This window comes from Typopeltis vanoorti, chromosome 2, assembly GCF_054136105.1.
Source record: "Typopeltis vanoorti isolate ZY-2024b chromosome 2, IOZ_Tvanoo_1.0, whole genome shotgun sequence".
Taxonomy (NCBI): Eukaryota; Metazoa; Arthropoda; class Arachnida; order Uropygi; family Thelyphonidae; genus Typopeltis; species Typopeltis vanoorti.
In genome coordinates, this window is record NC_143550.1 from 173,998,547 (window position 1) to 174,016,053 (window position 17,507).

Here is a 17,507-nt window from a genome sequence, read left to right on the forward strand (position 1 = left end):
ATTCATATTTCTTTATATACTTCCCTATTCATATTGTAAACTATCAATAAACTATAGTTGTCATAGTTGAATCAATGAAAATGGCAACATTAGAAAAAGACATCATCAACACCATGTAAGCAGAGCTTATATTAATCAGAGAAAGTTGTTGAATGAGTGAGATAAAATATTACCCAAAGAGGTAATGCAAAAATCACAAGAAAAAATCTCAACAAAAAGCCAGTATATAAATATAAAACTCTAAGGGGTGTATATTTTTCTGTGCATGAACATATAGATAAATTTATTTTAACATATAGATAAACATCGTAAATAACACAAGTGGTCATTTTATAATTTTGCACACTGTATATTTATGGCCAGTGGAATGATGTGGTAGTTTCCATATTCACATGCGTTGTATGCCACACAGTAAAATCAGTTGTGAGCCATTCAGTGACGTTGCCATGTACTTGTTTTTTGGTTTCTGATATGTTCTTATTTAACATAGTGGACAAAGAATCTGATTTTGGTCAGTTTACATGTTTTATGTGAAATATCTGATCTCATGGAAAGCTAAGTGGCAAGTGTTTCCTACTTTCTTCCTCTCCCTCCCTTAACTGTCCTAGGAGTCTTCCAGACATCAGTTCGTTCACTAGGTTGAAAGAACCACTCAGTGAGAAATGCTTCTTTACCATTGACAAGATTTATGTTGGTTGCAACTTACCAAACTCATCAAAAAAAGAAAAAAAAGTGGTAATGGGAATAAAAGAATTACTCAAAATGTTTGGCAGCAGGGTAAGGTAGAATTAATAGCATGTAAATGTGCTTTGTTAACTTTAGTTAACAAAGCACCCTTTCATATCTTTACTAACTGAACCCTCCTGCTTCGCTGAGGTGAACTTTAGTTAATGGTTCACTTCTTTAGTACAGCAGTGTCGAAAAGTTCGACACTGCTGTACTAATGTTATCCATTTTCTTTTAATTGTGATCATACTAATCATGTTCTTGGTTTTCCAATCATTTGATCACCACATCCATTTTCTACACTCCTTTTGCTGGAATCTTGTGTTACAGATCATTGTCTCATGGTCCACAGCAAACTCTAACATTTTTTCATCTCATTCATTTCTTTCTCCAAAACCATATTTTCTCATGACTCTTTTCCAACCACCATTATCTATTCCGACTTTGGCATTCCAATTCTTTCAATAATTAGTACATCTTTGGTATTGTTTGTATTATCTCTGTCAGACCTTTGTAAAATAAGTCAATATCTTCATCTGTGCTGTCAGATGTGGGTGCATATATTTGAACTATTGATATATTAAATGGTTTTGCTTGAAATCTTGCTACTGTGATTCATTCATTGACTGGTTTGTAGCCTAACAGTGCCCCTCTAGCTCTTTTGTTAAGAAGGAAGCCAATTCCTGCTTTGTGCTTGGTGTCATGCCCTGACCATATGACTTCGCATCCATTTATCTCTCCTGATGATGTCCATTGCATCTCTGCCAGTCCTAGCATGTCACACCAATATCTCTTCATTTCCTTGCAAAGTAATTCTAATTGTCCTGACATCCAGAGTGTCTGCACATTCCATGTTCCTGCTGATAATAGTTCTCTTAGTTTCCGTTTCTGTTTCCTTTCAGTATCCCATTTTTCGATCCAACCCTGATCGCTCGATTTGTATCTCCGGCCTTGTTAATCCGGATGACATCCGAGCTGGCATGTTCTAGCTGTTGTCGTTTAGGCATCAGATAACAATCATGTTTTTTCTTTAAAAGTCAGGGCATCGACATTCATCTGACCAACCCCCTTCCTTTATCCAAGCTTGGGACTGGCAAAGGATTCCCCCTAAGGATTTCATGGTGGAGGATGGACCATGGAAAAATAAAAATAAAATAATAATAATAATAATTACTGCTCCATAATTTGGAAGTGTACATCGATGAAAATGCACATAAACCATCTTTTGAACATCCTCTATTGGTGAAGGCATCATCAAAATCAGTCAATTTGTTCTCGCGTTATAACTGAACATCGTCGAAAATAGATTTTGCTTTATATATATATATATATATATATATATATATGTGTGTGTGTGTGTGTGTGTGTGTAGACTTTATGACAGACCTTATTTTTTTTTTTAGTTTGTCTTGTTCTTTTCCAGAAACTTACTTTCATGTACAGAAAGTTGTAAACTATTTTACTTGACTGTTTTCCAAACAGTAGCAGCACTTAATTTTTGTTATAGATTTTTTTTTTTTTTTTGTATGTGTATCGGTGAATTAGATTATTTTGCTTCTAAATAAAAACTCACTGATAATTACAATAATAGGTATACCACAACATGAATCAATCAACATAAGAGAGAATGCTGTGGAAATGGGTTCATGTCTCTATTTCTGCCTTAATGGTGGTACTTGCATCCTGCCATGTAATGAAAGTGATCAGCCTACATGTTTGTAAGTAGATTTTTATTATTGTATGAAAAATTATTGTATTTCTTAATTTTGGCCTGGTCTAAGCAACAACAGTGAAATTTGGTGTTTTTGATTGAGATTATGGAATTATCACTGTTTGCAATCGTATTTTTTTAAGAATATTTTAAATGAAGTTGAAGTTTAATTTCAGAATGTTGTGTTTTGAGTAAATAATAATGCTTTATAAAAAATCAAATGCAGATTACATGAAAAAATTATAATGAGCAAGTTAACAGCTTATTACATATATTGGCTGATCTTCATTTAATAAGAAACTGGGAAATTGCCAACGTAGATACCTTCACTTTAAATATAGAACCTTTAATCGAAGATGGAATTGAAGGAAATTTGAGTGACTAATAATGTATATGAGAGAATGTCTTGTAAGTTTAATTCTAGTAACTGTTATCAGATAAACAGTGATTAGTAAGAGGAATTTTTGACTCAATTGAGAAGGTAGTTGACATAAAGGAAAAGCTGGGTTCTTGATAGAGACTCACACAGCAGGGTAGGACTTTTTTGGGAAATGTGTATGTGGGGGGGGGGAAAGCAAGGCTAATAATAATGGTAACTGCTTGCTCTGTTCAGGACATGATCTTGACTGTACCAAAACTGTTGGTCTAGTCAGTAATAAAACCATGTTCCAGCATACAGATGTGCATAAATTCATATGGAGAAAACACAAGAAAATAAAAAGGCTTAATATTATTATTGTTGATAGTGAGATCTTCACACTGGTTAAACATACAAATGTATACATTTGATTTGAAATAGGAAGTGATTACTTCTAGTTTTGAGTATGATAAATATGAGTATTTTATTGAAAAGAAAAATAATGTATTAAAGTTAAAAATGACCAAAATTTTCCAAAGAAGAAAAGAAGTTGAAATGTTAAAATCCTGGGATGGTAGAAAGAAATCATATTGAAAGTTCATGACAGATGATCTGACTAGAAATGCTCATTTATGGAGATATGAAAGTTTTACAATAGCTGTACTGCATAATTTGGAAAACCTGGTCAGTAGGTCAAATTTTGAATGATTTGAGTACGTACAGTTCCAACTGAAATTGTCTGTAAAAGAGAAGAACTGTAAAGGAATTTACCATACCGAGTATTCCAAATAAGATTTTTGCAAGCATGTTAAGAAAAATATGGAGAGAAACTTGAGGAAGAGTAAACTTCTTCAGGCCAAATAGGGATTATGAGGACCAAATTTTTAAGCATAAATAGTTGAGAAATCTTGGAAATATAATAGGGATCTGGAAATGTATATGATTAGGTAACAAGAAAGCTATAATTACATACTGCAATTATAAAATGTAATGGAACATGATGTAGAACAATACTTAACCATGTAACCTGCTATTATGGATCAAATATGCATCCTCATACACTTCGTATCCATCATATATTTCAATGTAATATCAATGGTATTACAATTTTAATATGCACTTCACATCCATGATAACCAAGACGTCTATAGACGTCTTGGTTGGTAGCGTGGTTAATCTGTAATTAAGTTGTGTTCAGCTGTTTGAATTGAATGATATGCATACTGATCTGTTCACAGGTTTTCAATATACAAAAGTAAGAGCCAGCAATCATTTTCATGTTGGATATGAGCATCAAAGGGATAACATGCTTTACATTTCTTTACAAGGTAAACATAATTTCTATGAAATTACTGAATTTTTAAACTTATAATTATTTATTTTTGTAAACCTTGGCTGAATGCTGCCAACTTCAAAAATGTCAGTGATATGATGAAGTCATATGGAAAGCTGGAGATGAATCAACTAGAATAAGTTTTCCATGTAAAATAGTCTGATTGTATGAAAAAATTCTGATAAATCTAATGTCTCTAGGGAAAATTCTGTCAGAGATAATATAAAAAACACTGAAAATTTAGTTTTAGATTGCTGATTTTAGAAACAAAATCACAGAAATTTTTGATGTGCAATCTTGTAAGGACTGTAGAAGGACTAGGAGAATAGTAAACATGTGACAATATTTATCTGTTCTCTTACTTCTTTTTTTTTTTGCAATTCCATAAATATCAAATCCAATATGGAAAGAAGCAGACAACTGCTTTTTGATATATTTATTGTCATAAATTCTTGTAGCTCTTCCATGAATTATATTCTTGACAGTTTCCATGTATATTAAATAAATTGATGTGACAATTTATTTAATCAATAAAGGCTACTGATAACAGAATATCATCAATATAATCTCCATAAAAGCAAAGCCATTATAGGGTTACTATTATAGTGATTCTATATTCGTTTCGACCATCAATTGAATGCAAGAAATGAACATAACAAGACCTTTTGGATTTTCTAAGATAAACTCTTTCCATCATAAAATAAAGTTCACCTTGGAACTTGAAAAGGATAAACAATTGTCATTTCTAGATACCTTAATTAAAAATCAAATGGATAGACATATCAGCCTTGTGGTTTACCACAAACCAACCCACACTGGTCGATGTTTGCACTTCTCATCTTCGCATGCATTTCTCAAAAACTGAGCATGTACACATGCTCAAAAATAGGGCTACTTGCATCACAACAAAAGAAAGGTATCTCAAAGATGAATTATCTCATATATCAAAAACCCTGATAGATAATGGTTATCCAAAAAATCTGATCCAGAAGATACTTTTCTGCGACTCTCCCCCCCCCCCCCCCCCCCCCCACACACACAACAATCTGAAGAAACCCATCACAAATCCTCTATTGCCATTCCTTGTGCTGGGACAGTTTCAGAAAAGATTGCTACACTTCTCAAACCTATAAAGACTATCCACCACTTGTTAAGATCTCCAAAAGATAGTAATGGCTTCTTCAAATATGCCGGTATCTATAACATCCCCTGCTCATGTGGTTTAAACTACATAGATCAGACTTCAAGAAGTTTAGAAATAAGAAAAAGAGAACACGTTGGTGATGTTAGCAACAACAGGGAAGATAGCTCTGGGTTAGCCCTTCATTTCTCGAGTACGAACCATACCATCAAATGGGACAAAAGCTCTATGCCCTATCTAGAAGAAGAAGACTTCCGCTCCCACAACATCAAAGAAGCTATAGTGGTCATTCGTTCTAAACACAGCCTCAACAGAAATCTAATTCTGGCTGACATTTGGAAGACCCTCATAAGATCACTAAGTATGCCAGAGTTTAATTTCGCTGCAAATTACAGAATGCATTTATATAACAATAATTGATATCATACATGCTCCATGTGTTTGATGTACACGTTCTTCTGAATTTGTAAAAAAAAAAAACATTTGTATTCAGTTTATTCCTTCATAAACTGTTTGAGTTGTTTTGTATCACTTTTGTATGCCCTGACGAAGTCAAACAACCCCAAGTTGATGAAACTTGTCGGTGTTTTTTATTTTTATTATTAAAAAATTCTTCAGCCAATATACAACCCGGATTATGTTCATTTCTTGCAGGGCTACTATTAATCATTTAATGTAATTCAGATACTTTCCATCAAGGAAAGTAGATTTGCTTACTTCCTTGGATAGCCAGTTTGTTTATATAAATACTATTTACTCTCAGGTAAATTGAGAGCCTCCATAGCTACATTTGTAATGATGATGTCCTTTGGTTAGAAAGATCTTCATTGAGTCCTGTCTAGGATTCAAAGCAGACCTTCACAAGACTGGTTAACTCACCTCAAGTGGAGGTGAGTTAACCAGTCTTGGGAAGATGGAAAGGTGTTTCCTCCTAGAAACTTAATGTTTTTCATCCTGCAGAACAGACAAATCAACCAGAAAACTGATGACTCTGGCTAATTTGTCTGTCAGTCACTAAATTATGTAGAATGGATTAACGACCTCTTTTATCATTTAATTTCTGCAAAGCCAGGTTATTTACCTAGTCATGGTATTAAAATATCGAGAAGTAGACAGTAGGCCAGTTCTTTCTGATGTCTTTTTTCTTAATTATTGAGTTCATATACTATGTCTTATATTTATTAAGTAGCTAGATTTTAAACCAGCTTCATAGTACAAACAACTTGATACCGTACACAGGTAGCAAAATTATTGGAAACTTTCAAATTGGTGGACAGAACTGAATTTTTGACTTAGCACCCTCTGATGTTGGACAAAATAAAGCCGTATATGTCTGTTAGGTTAGAGTTGATCTTAAAATGACTACTGCAAATTTTCATTAAAATAAATACAGCAATACTTATTAAGTTTGCTCAGGGAGGGGGTCCATTACCAGTGACTCCAAAAATAGTCTTCATATTGTATGTTTTTTTTTTTTCTTTTTTTTCCCTCATGGGACTGAAACACACCCTTTCTTAAATAATTTATACTTTTTCACACAGATCCTTCCTATGGTTAAAAACATAGACAACCAAATTTTCTTGCCAAAGAGGTAGTAATTCTTTCTCCTTCATTAAAAATTCTATTCATTTCAAAACTTCAATAATTTGGCCTGATGAAACTGTAGTAGACAGTTTCGTCAGGACAAATAACAGTGAAACATGTAGAAGTTTAGTTTATTTTTTACAGTAAATCAACAAATAAATCTTGCCATTGTAGTTTCTGTTGTTAACTATCATCCTTGTTTGGTTTTAATACATCACGTACAATTTGAGTGCATTTTAACATCCAAAAATATACTTCACATTAGAAAAAGAAACAAAATGTTTTTTTCTTAAACAACTAGTTCTTCCAGATATTCTTTATCCTTTTCTGTCTATAAAACACATATAGACATACTGGAAGGCACCTCCTAGGTAGTCATGCTGTCATCGATCACTGCAGTACAGCAACCTCAAAATGCTTACACATAAAGGAAGAGCTATTTGTTTTAATAATACATTTCTGCCATGGAACTCTTTGCATCTTCAGCCAGTGGCCACAACCCCTAGACAATGGACTATATGCTGCCTCCCATTTCTCCCTTGTCTGATACACAAGAGCACAACAAAACCGTTCCCATCTCCTTATATCTAGGGTTATACATTTGAAAAAGATAGCAGAATTCTTCATTAATATAATCTCCATGTCAATTAAATATATCTACCTTTTGCAACTCTTTGTCCCCTTTCTCCAAAAAACTTACTTTTAACTTAACCTACTTTAAATATACCAGTGGAGCTGATAACTGAATCAATTTTTTCCATACCTGAAAGAATTTAAAAACTACAGTCATCATTATCATGTCAGAACTGGCTGACCATACTCTAGAATCCCATCACACAGGATTGATTGGAAATTGTTACAAGCCTTAGGAGACTAGTTTTAGAATCAGCATAATCAATGAAACACTTCCTTCAAAAAAGTGTGGCTGCATTTAAAAATTAACATATTTTGAATATAAATGAGCTACAAAACTGTATTTACCTTGCACTGGAATCCTACCTGTTTTATTTAAAGAGTATATCAGATTATTAGAGATTTCATCATCATCGTCAAATTCCTGCCATGTACCCTCAGGGAGTGTACAGGATATGATAGTACTACATGAAAAATTTGCATCATTACCAACTTCCTATCTACAATTTTCCTCCAAATCAGTCTGTTACCTGTCAGGAGTCCAACATTATTGAATCTTATATTTCTGTCTTCTAAGGCACTTTTTACCATATCAATCTACCTATATCTTGGTCTTCTGCTGGGTATTTTTCCTGCCTACCTGGCAGAGAACACTTGTTTTGCTAATCTTTCCTCGCCCATTCTGTTTAAGTGACCATACCACCTGAGATTAGCTCTGCTAGCACATTCCTGGATGTTAACAATGTCAAGCTCTTTCCTAATATCCTGGTTTTTTAATATGATATTGACATTGATGCTATCTGTTCATTCCCTTAATCTTTCTCAGGACAGACTCTCATATCTGCAGTCTCTAGTCTTTGGTCAAGTGTTTTACTTCTAACCCAGCTCTCAGATCCATAAGTTAAAATTGGTTTGAATACTGTCTTGTATATACCTAATTTAGTGTTTTGACTAATTTCTTTCTTATTCCTTACAAATTTATTCAATTGAGTTCCTACCATACCAGCTTTTTTAATTTTCTGTTGTCTATTTCCATATTTAATTTACCATCTTCATTAAATAATGCCTAAGTAGCTGAAATGTTTTACTTGTTCTATAGGTTCTCCATTCACAATGCAGTTGATATTTTCAATGCATCTGCCTATTTTCATTCTCTTTGTCTTCCTATTGCTGACCTTCATTACATATCTCTTACAACAGTTATTCAGTTTAGTCAGGGAATCTTGCAGGCTTTTAACAGATTTATTTAGAAGTATAATATCGTCCACATAAAGCAAAGAGCTGAGATTAACATCTCCAATTTTGATATCAGGTTTAATACCACTTTCCTTCATAATGTGATCCATATAGATAATGAATAACAAAGGGGATAATGTACATCCTTGTCTAACACCCGATTTAATATTAAACCATCTTGCTGTACTTCTTTCAATTCTAACTGCTGACTTACAACTCAAATAAAGACTAAGTATTGCTTGATATAATGCTCCACTGACACCATGTAATTGTAGCGTTTTGAATAGCTTCTCTCTTGGCACCTTGTCATATGCCTTTTCCAGATCTACAAAACTTAAATAAAGATCTTTGTTATATTCCCATGCTTTCTCAACTATTTGTCGTAAAGTGAAAATCTGATCCTGACAGCCTCTATTTGGCCTGAATCCAGTTGTTCTTCACCAGGCTTCCCTTCCACAATCCTTCTCAACTGTTTCTCAAGTATACTGGCATAAATTTTACCAGGAACACTCAGTAGAGAAATATCTCTGTAATTCTTAGCTTCAGCTTTATTTCCCTTTTTATATATGGGTACTATGAAAGCTCTACTCCAATCATCTGGAATTCCTCCCTCTGTCGAGACCTCTATGCAGTGCAACTACTGTAAGACTTTTATACCCATCCATACTTGAGCATTTCTGGTCAGATATCATCTACTCCACTGCCTTTTCACATTTCAGGCTTTTGATGGATTTTTCTACTTCAAGTATGGATATGTATTCCTGATTGCATGTTTGCTCAGTGTTTTTTACCACTGTGCTGTCACTGATTGTTTCATTTAGCAATTTTTCAAAGTAATTACTCCATACTTCAAGGATATCATTTTCTCCAGTTTTCGTGTTGTCACCTTTATCATCTCTAATTCCTTTTACAGCACTCTTTCTTCCATTTCTTCAACAATCTCCTGAATATCTTGCCACCTTCTTGATATTTATCTTTTGTGTTCTTTCCAAACTCTTCCCATGTCTTTTCTTTAGCTAGTTTTACCTATTGTTTAGCTTTCTTACATTTGTCTCTGTATTCTCTAAGAGCACAAACTGACTAGTTTGCTGGGAAATTTTGATATGCTTTCTTCTTTTCCTTCATTGCCTCTTTAACTTCCTGTGTCCACCATGGAGTTCTGATATTTCTATCCTTGCAGACAACCTCACCATATGCCTCTCTGTCTGAATCAATTAGTGTTTTCTTCAGGGATTGCAACTGTATCTCCAAGGTTTGGTTCCTGTTCTCAAACTCTCAATTTTGTCTTGAATAATGTTTGTGTATTTTAGTCTATAGTTCACATCTGAGAGCTGTTCAACTTTTATTTGCTTTAAAACTTTCTTCCATGTTCTTCTTTTGAATATGAAATTCAATTTTATCGTGCTCAAGACTAAATGGTGATAACTTCCAATTTCAAATCCGCTGTACACTCTAGTGTCCAGAGAGAAAACATCACTATCAACAATAACATAGTCAACTAGACTTTTCTTATTTCTTGCATCTTCTCTCCATGTGAATTTGTGCACATTTTTATGTTGGAACATGGTGTTAGTAATAACCAGTCCATGTCCTGAGCAGAAATTCAACAGGTATTTGCCATTATTATTAGCTTTGCTCTTTTCTCCAAATTTTCCCAAAATATTTTTGTATGTATGACAGTCATTTCCTACTCTGCTATTTAGATCCCAAACAAGGACCAACTTTTCCTTTTTCATTGTGTCAGTTGTTTTTCTAGAGCCTCAAAAAATCCTCCACTTCTGCCTTTGTAGAACCTTCTTTTTGACCATAGGCACAAATAAGTCTCATTGTCCAGTTCCCAATTCTGATATTTGCTCACATCACTCTACTTGAGACTGATTGCCATTAAAGAAGATTAGCCTCGTATTTTGTGTTGAATACTATGGCTACTCCTTCTTTTCCCTGATTGTTATTGCCTGAATATAATATTTTGTATTTATTGCTGAGAAAGATCTCACCAGTTTTGTCTTTTTTATTTCAGTCACCCATATTATGTCAATTTGGTACTTATCTGATTCCTCAGCTAGCTCCATTTCTTTGCCATTCAGGCTTCTTGTGTTGATAGTACCAATCTTTAACTCTGAAGTTGATTTGGTGTATTTTAGGATTTATTCTAGTAGCTTACTTTTCGCTTTTCGTCCTGGTTCCCTGGTGAAAGCAACTAGGACCTTGTTTATCCGGGTATGCCCCAGCCAGCATGAAATTCTGTCATGTTGTACCATCATTCTATATTTTGGTTTAAGCTAATAAGAATAAAATTTATAAAAAGAATAAAGCTGTATAACTGAGAGGTCTCCTCTCAGTTATACAGCTTTGATCTTTAAGCACCCCTTAGAGATTTCATTGAGCAAAATTTCCTGTATCTATTTCACAGACTTAAATTTTATCTAAATTGATGTTCACATCTTGATTGTTATACTTATGAAATCAATGCATTTTCAGAATTGAGGTTTAATATTTATTGGACATATATATATCATAGGCTCCCCTCTCCTCTTCATGCACACTAAGAACATGATACTTTAAGAACATAAGCAGTATAGATGATGATGACTCCACCTTCTCTCAAACTCTCTCCAATCACTTTCTCTTAGGCACTGTTTCTTCATTATCTTTTATTTTTCCTGCCTAGGTATTTTCATGGGTATTACTCTGCCAAATTGACCTCCACCACTGCAATTGTTGGTCAATATGCATACAATTCACTTTCAAACTTATCACAAGTTCTGTTCTTCCAGTTTTTTCTTTCCCACCTCTAAATATATTGTAGATGTCAGCTCACCTCTTGGCAACCGAGTCATAACCTTCTTCATGTTTCCTTTTTCAGATTAACTTCCACTCAACCAATCTCAGCCTCATTTCCTTTGGAACTACAACAGTGCTAATTGGGATGATGTGTGATTTCTTCTCCTCTTTTCTATGGTTTGAATACTGTTTTGCTGTCCTGATCCAAACATCTATTCTGACCAAATAACTGAAAATAATCCTTACTGGAATGAAAGCTTCATATCTTCTTCACACAAAACGTCTGGCCACAATTCTTCAAGTGTGCCAGAGCATAAATAAAAATATGTAGAAAATTTCTCTTCTCTAACAGCAGTCAGTTCTTTGGATCTGAACTTTCACACACATTTTCCCCTCCCTTGATGATCTAGTTTCCCTGATTTTCTGCATTAGGTCTCATACCAAGAAGTAATTTCTTTAGGCTTCTGATGATGCCAAATGAATTTCAAGTGCAGGCCACCCCTCTTATGCAAATCTTTTCTGCCATTAAACACACTCCACGCATCTATTTCTTCTGCACAGCCTGCACGTGAAATCATTTGCTATCACCACCCTTATTCTTAATTCAGTACTGTCATATCTGGATAGCAATCTTACAATTTTTACTCTCTCACATTTCTTTCTTGCTTCTTCCAACAGACCTTTCATATCTTCTCTCATACTATATTTGTCCCTACTTAAATTATTAGTACCTACCAGAACTACCATCTCTTTTACTTTTCTTTTTTGTTTTTTAATTATGTTTGTCATATTTTTAATTTTTGCCCCCTGGAAACTAGAAGTGCTGACTCCCTCAGCAAACACAAATTTGAAGATTGAGTCAGCATACCTAACATTTTACTATATATCACTTCTTTTTTCTTAGATTTTAACTTACTTACCTTGTTGTTATTAATATTAGGCTTACCAAGCATAATATTAATCAGTACTCTACTGCCTGTTCTTGTTCTGATCCTTTTTCTTATTCTAAGTTTAGTCAAATGTTTTTTTAAGTTTTCCAATTCTCTGGTCGATTTTCTAATAATGTCTTTTAATTGAGATATTTGTAATGTCAGCTTATCCTCAGATAAATCATCATCACAGTAGCAGCTGTTGTTTATCAAGACAGATGCTCTCCTCAGTAGTGACAACTTGAACTTTAGACACTGCCTTGTTATGATGAGTTTTTGGTGCCATTCTTAAGAGTATTAAAAACTAATAATATTTTTGCAATTATATTATAAAATACTGTAGTACAATAGTTACACTAAAAACTACATTAATATACTAAAATATACAATTAAATCTAAGAAAACACTTAATAAATTAACAAAAATCACAGATCCATCAGGAACTATCTAACAGCACGTCTTTTCACCAGATAACTTTGACACCAAATTAATACTTCTCTCTCTCCATCCAGCAATAAATGGTGCCAATTAGGACTTTAGTTCCTTGCATTGTTTGTTATTTTTTAAGCTAGTCCCACTGTTATACCAAATTGTTGCTGTTCATGTACTGTGACAAACTGTTTTTCTGCTCTGAAGATGCTGGATATAATATCAGCAAATAAGTTAAATGAATACTACTTTCTTATTAATCTCTGTTGTGAATTAATATCGCTAATTTAATTGACAAGCTGTCTTACTCATTTATCTAACCAACAGCATGAAAACAAGCCTATATCTACCCATTCTTAAAAATGGGCTAGATTAGATATATGCAAATGCTTACAAGCAATGGAAAAGGTCATTAGCAGTCGAATTTTTCATTTCAGTACCAGGAGCTCACCGATGAATTAGTAATCACTAGTATGGATACTGCTACTACACTAATTTCACTGCATATTTCCTAACAAATCATGCCCATCTGATTTTTTGTACATAAGTCATGGAAAGGTTTGGATAAATGCAGGTTTAGCATAAAGGTCTTAAGAAGCTATTTTCATACAGTATCTTTTGTCAATTGCCTGTTTCCTTTTCCTCTTTTCCAATTTCTCCAGTACCAAAGTAGGGTTCTGTACCTTTGCACATTCTTGCTTGTGTATATTAATGACCTTCTCTCAAATCCTCTTCATAGTTTTGCTAAGTATCATTCCTTTTCTTCATTCAACAAACATTTGCAGTGCCTAAATGATCTGGACTTTAAGATCTTCCATAACTAACAAGTCTTAAATAGCTATTATCCTTAGATTCTGCAATGGTTTTTTATGTTGAACTCATACACAAGAAGTTGGTTGATCAACCAACAGTGCATTAGTACTACATATGGGTGTGGGTAGGGAAAGGAGGAACTTGTTTACATTTGATTTAAAAGACTGTATATTGCATTCCTTGGGAAACACATCAGGGGGAAGACTGCTCCACAATACAGCAGTAACAGGGATGAAGGAAGAAGAAAAGAAACTTGTTCTGTGGATTTCAAGGTGCACTGTGAAGAGATGCTGGGCAGAAGCTGCACATCTTCCAACTGGCTTAGTACTGTGTGGGAGAATTATTGATGCTATTTCAGATGAACATTTGCCATGGAAATATTTATAGAATACACAAATTTCAAAAACCAAATGTCTGCAACAGTGGGATGAGTGAGTTGGTGGGAGATGGGTAATTAATCAATCTAATTGTTCTCCTCTGTATTGAGTCAAGCATTTTGAGGGAGGTCTTAGGGCCCTACTCCAAATGTGATAGAGCAGTGTTCAATAGCTGGGTGGATTTATGATTTGTATAAGGTTAACAGCTGTTCAGTGGTGAAGTAATATCTTGAGCGAAAGAGAAATCCTAGTTTTTTAGAAGCTGAGGATGTGATGTGTTTATGCCAAGAGAGGCTTGATGTCAGGATAATTCCAAGAAGAGAAATCTCATCTGGAAATTTGGGTGTTGTCAAAAATAACACTGGAAGAAAATTTTCATTTTTGTGAGAAATAAGACAGAACTGGGTTTTACTAGTATTGAAATTTACAAGGTTTATCTCAACCCAATTTAGCTTGGAGATTAGAATTGAGGGCAGTGGTGGTTGATGTTCTGTAGGTTGAGGCGAGTTGGGTAGAGCAAGGTTTATCAAATGAAAGGGAGGAGTGCAATGTGCTGTCATCTGCAAAACTGTGTATTGGGTTGTAGATCATTGATATATAGAAAGAAGAAGGTTAGTGAGAGGACAGAACCTTGTGGAACCCTGGCATTAGTTGAATGGTGAAAAGATAAGGAACCATCACATATAGTGTACATCCAAACCAAATGATGGGAGTTTGCTTAGTAAGCTTTTGTGCCAGAAACAGTCAAAAGTTTTGGAGATATCAAGTGCAACCACTTGAGATTCACCAAGCTTCTCCATGGCATTTGTCCTGAGATGGGTGATATGTGTGAGTAGATCTTCTGTTGATTGGCAACGACGAATCCATACTGGTCTTTGTTTATTAGCTGGGAGTTTTCAATTTTCAACTCCTACACTACCTTTGAGATAGTGTAGGAGTTGAAAATTGATAGTTTTCTCCATTACTTTAGATAGGGCAGTAGTTTAGACTGCAGTGATTTGTTGCCCTTCTTGGGAATGGGTTGAATATAGGCTAATTTCCAGGCTGTGCAATATAGATAATGGTGGAGTATACAAGCGACATAGGATGGGAATCGGTTTTCTTCAGTACAATTGGAAGAATGCCAACAGGGTCAGGAAATTTTTCTTGTGTCTAATTTGGACAATATTTTTCTGATCTCTTTCTGGCAACAGGATATAGGGGACATTGTATATTGGGTATCTGGAATGGTTGGGCGCATTTACCATTGTCAGTTGTGTGCACATTGGAGGCAAAGTGTGAAGCCAGGTGATTGGCACCCCTATCATACCTCAAAGAGCCATTTGAAGTATGATAGGGGTGAGAATAATGTTGGACAAAAGTTATGACCAATTGCTTGGGCAAGAGACCAAAAGGCTCAGCTTCTATTTGGATAGGATGATCTATGAAATTTGGATTGTTACAAAAATGCTGTCCATTCTTATTTTTCCTTTAAAAAAAAAAAAAAAAAAATCCACTTTTGATAATATTCAGATCTCCATTCAACATTAATTTCTCTCCTTTTGTTGGCTTGCACAGCTACCTTTCTAGGCACAAATACCACATTCATAGTCCTCCTCATCCTCAAAAAAAAAAACATGTCTTCCTCTTTTCAAGAGCCTAGTTCTTGCTTGTCTGACTTAACACCATAGATCCCAAATCTACCCAACTTTAGAATATTTGGGATGATGTAAAAAACCTTCATAAGAAAGCAGTCTGCTTAATATGCAAATCCCACCTCTGACATATTTCCTTCATCCACTTTTTCATTGATGCACTGCTTCTGCATTGTCTTTTCAGTAGGTATGTAATTTCGTGATGCTGTTCCACTTAACTGTCCACACCATTTCTCCATTTGACCTTAAATATGTAAAAACACAAGCATTTGCCAATCATCATCACATCTTCAGACATATTGGATGGGCATGTTAAAAGAATGAAACAGAAAGATTGCCCAACATTCCATTTTCATGAGGACTGTGTTTTCTAGTTGTTCACAATACAGTGGGGGGGGAGCAAAGTTTCAAAAGGGGAGGAACTGATTTGTACAATTGAAAATCATTAATTATATTTAGTATTACATTTTTATCACAGACTGCAGATTTTCACCATTTAGGCCACGTGTTTGAGACACCTGGTCTATCACATACAGTGTTTGCTGGATTCATGGCATTTTTGTAGCACAATGTATATGTGCATACTACCCATTAAATAAATGTACCAAAAGTTATTGTCCTAGCGTACATCCCTCCCCTCCCCTTCCGTATCTCATTTTGGCTAAGCATAAGAGAATCTAGGAACCTTGCTCTGCAGACCAAACAGTCCTTTTTCAAGCCACTTCAGGATGTGGTCTCTCTGTACCAAGCACAAAAAAAAAAAAAGACATTCATAAACATTCGTGCCATGGTTAGATTCAAACTACAGCCTTTGTTAAAAAGTGGAGACTATCCACTTGGCCAACCTGTCCCCATGGTTATAAGGATGTTTACAGCATTTGCCCTTCAGTTTAGAAATAGGTTCAGATATTATCAAGGACACAAACTATTATAAAATGCTTTTCAGGTTAAGGAATTGGTCAGTGTCATGGAGTAGTTGCTTAGTTGCTTCCATCTTTTACCCAATGTTTAGTGTTGTGTTAATAATGAAATTTTGTTTTTAATTAAATGATTGATGATTTACAATTTATTCTGTTGAACAAAAAGTATTTTTGTAGTCCGGAAACTTTGTTTCCCTACATGCAGTCTCTTTAAAAGTTTGATTTTACATTTTGCAATTTTAGGTGCTCTGAGAGTTACACTGGACCACGTTGTCAGTTAGATGTACTGAAATCATATAGCCCTATATACCCATCCACATCATTTGGTGAGCATTCTGTTGCTTTCATATTCAAATCATACTTAAATTGTATACTTCTTAATAAAATTGCTAAATTAAATAGAAAAATATCTTTAGACAATATACTTATAATTACATCCAGTAGAGTTTGAAGTTTTCAGTTCATATTTATGATGTGCACAGACACAAGTACTTTATAGATGGCAGAAAGATGACCCAGAGGAAAACAGAGATATAGATAAGATGATACAGTAAGTTAGAAGATTAAAATGTAAAAACTGATCAGATCAGAACTCTCTCACAAACAGGCCAGTTCAGATGAAAGTTGTTAATTGGAAACTAATCATAAAATATTAATTGTGCTAAATTGCCATAATATCTGGTTGTGTGTGTGTATTGCCAAGTCAAGTCTCTTCCGTCGACAGCCTGATATCCTTTTTTCTAGATTGTTGTTTGTATTGAAATACTTGTTTGAGCAATCTTTGTTTCATTATTTTAAAAAGCAATCCAGTTTTGTTTATATTTCTTTATTTTCTTTGTTACCCAATGTTTAGTGTTGTGTTATTAGTAATGAAATTTTGTTTTTAATTAAATGATTGA

General features: G+C 34.4%; 1 protein-coding gene across 2 annotated transcripts in view; it reads left to right on the top strand.

Annotated features, from left to right (window-relative positions):
- The window catches only part of LOC150109676 (low-density lipoprotein receptor-related protein 1B-like), a 361,753-nt gene that overhangs the window by 314,034 nt on the left and 30,212 nt on the right, over positions 1 to 17,507 (top strand). For both annotated transcript variants that reach the window (XM_090409647.1, XM_090409653.1), the window contains exons 24-25: positions 2,318 to 2,444; positions 16,852 to 16,934. In XM_090409647.1, coding sequence (XP_090265773.1) covers positions 2,318 to 2,444; positions 16,852 to 16,934 — 210 coding nt within the window. The remainder of the gene's footprint in view (positions 1 to 2,317; positions 2,445 to 16,851; positions 16,935 to 17,507) is intronic.